The sequence below is a fragment of the Arachis ipaensis genome, chromosome B03 (assembly GCF_000816755.2).
Source record: "Arachis ipaensis cultivar K30076 chromosome B03, Araip1.1, whole genome shotgun sequence".
Classification (NCBI taxonomy): Eukaryota; Viridiplantae; Streptophyta; class Magnoliopsida; order Fabales; family Fabaceae; genus Arachis; species Arachis ipaensis.
Window position 1 is genome coordinate 118,733,190 of NC_029787.2, and position 7,644 is coordinate 118,740,833.

Consider the following 7,644-nt stretch of genomic DNA (forward strand, 5'->3'; position numbering starts at 1 on the left):
TCAACCTCTTTGTGTGGAACAAAGAAGCAGAGCAACTGGTAGGAAAGGCTGCTGAGAAAGTTAGGAATTATCTGTAAGTCAAATTGATTTGAGCTAAAAAAAATTTTGTCATGTCAAATATGTTTACGCGGCTGAGTAAAAAATTCTAATTTCCATATAAAAAATGGGAGAAAGGAGAGTCATACCCTAAATACCTGGAGAATATGATTGACAAAACGTTCTTATTCAAGCTTAACATCACATACAAGAATATCAATGCCGTGGAGGGGGTGTACAACATCATAAAACTTTCAGGCGACGAGTCCCTCATGTCCAGTTACGGTGTGGCCAACTCTTCTTGTGATGCTTCTGTAAGTGCAAGATGTTATACGAAGAGCTAAAACTCTGCTCTGCTGTTCAATGTATTGTTGAATCTAATATTATTTCTTAAATTCATCTTGCTTCCTGCAATGTTCACAGATGCTAGCTAATACCCCTATAGCAAAAACAGAAGAAGATAACAACGGACATGCTGCAGTTTCTCTATCCAATGTAAAGAGTTTATGCGTGTCACATAATATTGTTAGCTACGATAAACAGAGATAACTATATATAACGAAAAGGCTGCTGAGCAGATAGTTTCTAATTATGGAGTTTGTGTGAAACTTAGGATTCCACTTTTGAGAGCAATGACGATAGCTCCTATCAAACTCCAGCCAAGAGAACCTCTCCTGATGCAGCTACTGACTCCACGGCATAAGCATCCCTGTCTCCAGATGTTCAGTCATCAGCTAACAAAACATTTAACAGTAACTACGAAAGAAAAAAGATTGATTGAAAAATTTGTATGGAAGTTACAGTGTTGGTTTGTTTAAGTTCGTCCTAAGACAAATCTTTTGTTAGCATTACAGCTTATGTTTTCTTAGCCTTTCAATCTAGTTGTTGTTGACACATTGTGTGTTGTAAGAACCGGAATTTTCATGAATAAAATAATGTAAACACCCAAATTAGGTTCCGGAAAGTTAGAATGAGAATTTGGGGATTTAAATATGATTTTTGGACTCAGTAGGTCTTTCCGAGTTAGAAAATGTGTTTTTTGTGAAAAACTGCGAACAGGCAGTTGAACCGGTCGAACCGGTTTAAGTCTACCCGGTACTATGTGAGAAAAAGTGAAAACAGTCGAAAACCTTAGAAAAATATTAGAAATGAAAAATCGGACGTTAGTGTTAAAGGTCTGGCCCAAAGTTGGGCTGAACGGGCTAAAAAACGCTAATGGGTTGGACCGAGCCCAATCCCAACATATATAAGGGTTCATTAAATGAACCCATTCAACATACCACTCTCATAACTCACACACACCAGCTAAGAAAGAAAGGAAGGAGAAGAGAGAAGAGCACTCTTCACTTCTCACTTCAATCCGCGATATCTTGAGCTACGGTGCTCCGATTCGCATGCCGTCAGTGGCTACGCGAAGCTCTCGTCGAGCCCGTTGTTTCTATTTAAGTTTTATGGTAAGTCTCTCGAGTTTTCATGCCCTTGTGAGTTTTGAGTTTTAGGTTTGGCTTTGAGTAAAATCTTGTGTTTTGGGTATTTAGGTACACTCTAGCACTTGATTGCTTGTGGTTTTGGCTTCCAAAACTGTTGGGCAAGATAAGAGCTCTTGAAACCCTTGTGATTTTATGATTATGTTGAGCCCTAGATTGTTTAGTGATGATTTGTGTGTATATAGCTTGTTTATTGTGAGTTTGGAGCTTGTTAGCGCTTGTTGGAGCCATATAGGAGGCTTGCTTGTGGTTGGAATCTCAACTTGTGCTCTTTTGGGGTTGTGGTTCATATTGGAAATCGGCCAAGGGGTTTCGGTTTTCTCTATGTAGTATATAATATTCATGGACACTAAGGCTAGTGACTCATAGGATAGGTTTGGATTTAAATGGTTGTTGAGTTGTTAAATGATGGTATGTGATAATTTATGATGAATTAATGATTGTTGAGTTTGATTATAATGATTGATAATGATATGACGAGGATGAATAATTTGTGAAGTTGAGAAGTGAATTATGTTGATATATGTGATATTGATGTTGATGATTGGTAATGTAGTTGGAAAAATATTAATGAGGATTGATTATAATGTGATATGTTGGTGTTGAGGTTGAGGATGATGAAATGTGGAGGAAAATGTAGTAAGATTGGTGTAATATGATCCAAAGGGTAGATTTTGATGAAAATGGAGTTTGAAATGGTTTGGTATGGTTTTGGTTGTGTTTCACAAGCAATTGTGGAAATTGTGAATTTTGGTAAAAAGGAAATTTGGTGAAATTTGTCTAATCATAACTTTTGCCTCGATTTTCAAAATTGATTGAAAGTTATTTAGAATTAAAGTTTATTGAAAACTTTTCGAATCGATATAAAGTTTGTAAAAAATTTGGAATTTTGTAGAGGAAGTTATGATCATTCAAAGATTGGTGTAAAAATCTGAAATTTTGCAAAGTTGTAGAATTTTGTGATTTCTGGTATGTGCGCACGCACAGCCCTGTGCGTAGGCAAACCCATGCAAAATTTTAGACCTGTGCGCACGTACAGACCTGTGCACACGCACAGGCAGGGAAAGGCGTGCTGTTTGCAGTGTTAGCACAGCTTGTGCGTGCACACACCAATGAGGATTTGCACCCTGTGCGCACGCACACGTTGGGAAGGTCAGTCTGTTGGGGGCGCTAGCACGCATTGTGCGAGTGAACAGAATTGTAAAATTTGGTACCTGTGCGTACGCACACCCCTGTGCGTATGCACACGTTTTAAAACTTCTCTTGGGCGTGCGCACGCACACCTCTGTGCGGACGCACACGCCCTGTTCCTCAATTTTAAGTTTGTTTTCAACTATTTCACCTTCCCTACAAGATTTTAAGCTTCTAAGACACCATCTTAAGACTTTTGGGCTTAATTTTGAGTATGAGAACGTGGGATATAACCTGAGAGTTTTAGCTGATATTATTATGAAAATTAGAGAACAAAGACTTAGGTTTCTGGTGTACTGAGGATGGGTCTGGTGGAATGAGAAGGGAGAAAGATATATGAAAAGAGAAACTGATGATGGTTATTACAAGCTAGTTGGATGTTGAATGAAAGTGTGCCAGGCACTATATCCTTGGAATGTTGAGAATTTATAACTGAAAGTGGAATTGAGATAAGAAATGGTGATGTTTGGTGATAATTTGAGGTGAATGGGCTTGCTAGATATGGAAAGTGTGCTAGGCACTATATCCTTGGAATGATTTATGATGAAGTATATGTTGTTGTTGATTTTCTTATCTGCCGCAAGAGTGTGCCAGGCACTATATCCTCGGAACGAAAGCGTGCCAGGCGCTATATCCTCGAAAGTGGCAGAAAAGGTGACATCTGAAAGGATGTGTCGGGTTGGCATTCATAGACCGACAAGTGATATCACGAGCCAATAGAATAGACATTCATCATATGCATCTTTTATGTGCTTGTTTGCTTTGATTATTTGAGTTTGCCTAATTGTATAATATGCCTACTTGCTTCTTGAATTAATTGTTATATATTTGAATATTACCTGTGTTTTCCTTGCTTGTATTATCTGTGTTTGTCTGGTTTTTGAGGAGGTTCGGAAGGCGGTGGTGATGGGATCGCATGGAGGATACGTTGGAGAAGGCTGTGGGACAGCGGTGTTTGGTTAGAATAGAAACCCCCTAAGATAGAGTACCCTATTCATTTATAACGAGAATTATATATATGCTCTATTGTTTTGGTATGCCTAAGTTGAATTCATGTGATGGATATGAAGTTTAGGATTGCCTTTGGCATCCCGGGGTCTTATATCCTACATCACTGCGCACTGTTACCATACTGAGAACTTTCGGTTCTCATACCATATTTCTGTTGTGTTTTTCTGATGCAGGTCGCAGCCCACCCCAGTGAGCTGCTTGGATGGTGACAGAAGCGGAGGATCCGGATACCTTTTTAGTATTTTTTATTTATTTTGTTGTACATCCCTCACCTTTGTATTTTGTTCTAGCCTAGAGGCTTGTATTTGAGAGAACAAAACTTGTATAAGCTGTTTTTACTATCTGGTTCCGTATATCTGTATATGGCTAGCCGGCTTAAACTCTGTGAGCTGTGGCTAGATTCTTATGATACTATATACTATTATATTTTAATATAATTATATCTATTTCTTGTGCTTTAAGTAGTAGTTTCGTTAGTATATTTTGCGCTTTTTTAAATCATGTTTTAGAGCTATATCCTTCATCGAGCTTCTAGATTATACTATTCTTTCTATATATTATATGTATGAGTTTAGAACTGTCGTAATCTCTGGTTAACCTCTGCTTTACGGTGCGAGGTAAAGCTTAGGCTAATTAGGGTGTTACATTTAGTGGTATCAGAGCGGTTTGTCCTCGTGAGCCTGAGGGATGGACCGATTGTGTTTCATTGCATACTCTGGGTGTCATTTTCTTTGATTCTATTAGGTTATCTGCTTGATATTGCATAGCATTCTTGTTTGTGAGTGCCTATTTGGGATAATTGAAGCACTAGGCTTTTGATATTGAGACTGATCACCTTAATATCGATTGTTTGGTGTAGACAGGAACCCTAATGGCCCCTCGCGGACGAGGTCGTACACGTTCACGAGAGAGTAGAAACGAGCAACCGGCCGACAATCATGCCGAATTCATGGCGGCCATGGCTAATCTTGAGAACACCATGGGGGCTACCGCTGCTGCGACTCTACAAGCTGTGCAGAGGTTAGGTCAACCGGCAGGAAATGGAAACAGGAATGGTGAAGGAGATGCAAATGACAATGCTGAAGGGAACGACGATAGTGTGGGAGGTGCTCCGATAACCTTGGTGACGTTTCTCAAGGTTCATCCGCCAAGTTTCAGAGGATCGACCAATCCCACGGAAGCGGATAACTGGTTCCAGGCTATGGAGCGCGCGCTGCAAGCACAGCATGTCCCGAATAACCACTACGTGGAGTTTGCTGCTTATCAACTTCGGGAAGAGGCACAGTGTTGGTGGTAAGCAGAATTTCGCTTACTACAGCTTCAGAACGCCGATGTTCCTTGGGATGTATCCAAACGGCCTTCTACAAGAAGTACTTTCCTGAGTCTGTAAGGGAAGCGAAGGAGATGGAACTTATGCAGCTGAAGCAAGGTTCATTATCTATGGTGGACTACACCAGCCGATTTGAGGAGCTCTGTAGGTTCTCTAGGGCGTGTCAGGGTGCCTTGGAGACCTATGAAAGTTGGAAGTGTATCAAGTATCAAAGGGGCTTGAAGGACGACATCATGACTGCTGTGGCTCCTATAGAGATTCGGATTTTCTCCGATCTGGTGAACAAGGCAAGAGTGATTGAGGAATACGCAAAGACAGTAGCCTCGTCAAGGGACACTCATGGAGGAAACACTAGTAGAGAACGTGACGATTACCTTGGACAAAGGGGACAAAACTTCAAGAGAGATGTACATACTCCTCAGCATCTGCTAGGTCAAGGGAACTTCAGAAGAGACAACAATTCCCAGTTTCACCATATGAGGGGGAGACGCCTGTGTTATGCTTGTGGACTACCTGGGCACCTAGCCAAGAACTGCCGTTGTAAGCGAAGCCAGATCATGGGTCAGAATCAACAGTCCGGCCGTGCGCTTACCTTGGATACACGTGATGCGACAGGGTTGGATCCTCTGACGAGAGGTAAGCGTATGCTTTGAGTATTATATTGCCTGGGCTTGAGGATAGCTTGGTTCTATCTTTTGCAAAGCTGTCGTTATGATTACAAGAGCTTATGGTTTTGTTTGAAGTAAACCATGGATTACGAGGATTCTAGTGGCAGTAGTCGAGGATTTCGGATTTGTGATGACGAACGATTAGAGTGACGCAGTGAAAGTGTGCCGAATAGCATTTTCGAGGGCAAAAATCTTTTTAAGGAGGGGAGGATGTAAGAACCGGAGTTTTCACGAATAAAATAATGTAAATGCCCAAATTAGGTTCCAGAAAGTTAGAATGAGAATTTGGAGATTTAAATATGATTTTTGGACTTAATAGGTCTTTCCGAGTCAGAAAATGCGTTTTTTGCAAAAAAAAATCGTGAAAAACCACGAACCGGCAGTTGAACCGATTGAACCGGTTTAAGTCTGTCCGGTACTGTGCGAGAAAAAGTGAAAATAGTCGAAAACCTTAGAAAAATATTAGAAATGGAAAACCGGACATTAGTGTTAAAGGTCTGGCCCAAAGTTGGGCCGAACGGGCTAAAACACGCTAACGGGTTGGACCAGGCCCAAGTTGGGCTCAAGACCAACATATATAAGGGTTCATTAAATGAACCCATTCAACACACCACTCTCCTAACTCACACACACCAGCTGAGAAAGAAAGGAAGGAGAAGAGAAAAGAGCATTATTCACTTCTCACTTCAATCCGCGATATCTCGAGCTACGGTGCTCCGATTCGCGTGCCGTCAACGAGTACGCGAAGCTCTTGCCGAGCCCGTCATTTTTATTTAAGTTTTGTGGTAAGTCTCTTGAGTTTCCGTGCCCATTTTTCATGCCCTTGTGAGTTTCAAGTTTTAGGATTTGGCTTTGAGTGAAATCTTGTGTTTTGGGTGTTTAGGTACACTCCAGCACTTGATTGCTTATGGTTTTGGCTTCCAAAACTGTTGGGCAAGGTAAGAGCTCTTGAAACCCTTGTGATTTTATGATTATGTTGAGCCCTAGATTGTTTAGTGATGATTTGTGTGTATATAGCTTGTTTATTGTGAGTTTGGAGCTTATTGGTGCTTATTGGAGTCAGATAAGAGGCCTGCTTGTGGTTGGAAGCTCAACTTGTGCTCTTTTGGGGTTGTGGTTCATATTAGAAATTGGCCAAGGTATGGTTTCAATTTTCTCTATGTAGTATATAATATTCATGGACACTTAGGCTAGTGACTCATAGGATAGGTTTGGATTTAAATGGTTGTGATGAGGATGAATAGTTTGTGAAGTTGAAAAGTGAATTATGTTGATATATGTGATATTGATGTTGATGGTTGGTAATGTAATTGGGAAAATGTTAATGAGGATTGATTATAATGTGATATGTTGGTATTGAGGTTGAGGATGATGAAATATGGAGAAAAATGTAGTAAGATAGGTGTAATATGATCCAAAGGGTAGATTTTGATGAAAATGGAGTCTGAAATAGTTTGGTATGGTTTTGGTTATGTTTCACAAGCAATTGTGGAAATTGTGAATTTTGGTAAAAAAGGAAATTTTGGTGAAATTTGTCTGATCATAACTTTTGCCTCAATTTTCAAAATTGATTGAAAGTTGTTTAGAATTAAATTTTATTGAAAACTCTTTGAATTGATATAAAGTTTGTAAAATTTGGAATTTTGTAGAGGAAGTTATGATCATTCAAAGATTGGTGTAAAAATCTGAAATTCTGCAAAGTTATAGAATTTTGTAATTTCTGGTATGTGCGCACGCACAGCCCTGTGCATAGTCACACCCCTGCAAAATTTTAAACCTGTGCGCAAGCACAGACCTGTGCGTACGCACAGGCAAGGAAAGGCGTGCTGTTTGCAGCGTTAGCACAGCTTGTGCGCGCACACACCAATGAGGATTTGCAACCTGTGCGTACGCACAGTGGTGCACGAAATTGTGATCATCA

The 7,644-nt window shown here is 40.2% G+C and overlaps 1 protein-coding gene across 1 annotated transcript; it reads left to right on the top strand.

The window, feature by feature from the left end:
• Positions 5,139-6,110, top strand: LOC107633651. Its single transcript, XM_016337258.1, has 2 exons — positions 5,139-5,691; positions 6,043-6,110. The coding sequence occupies exons 1-2, from the start codon at positions 5,139-5,141 to the stop codon at positions 6,108-6,110; spliced, it is 621 nt and encodes a 206-aa protein (XP_016192744.1).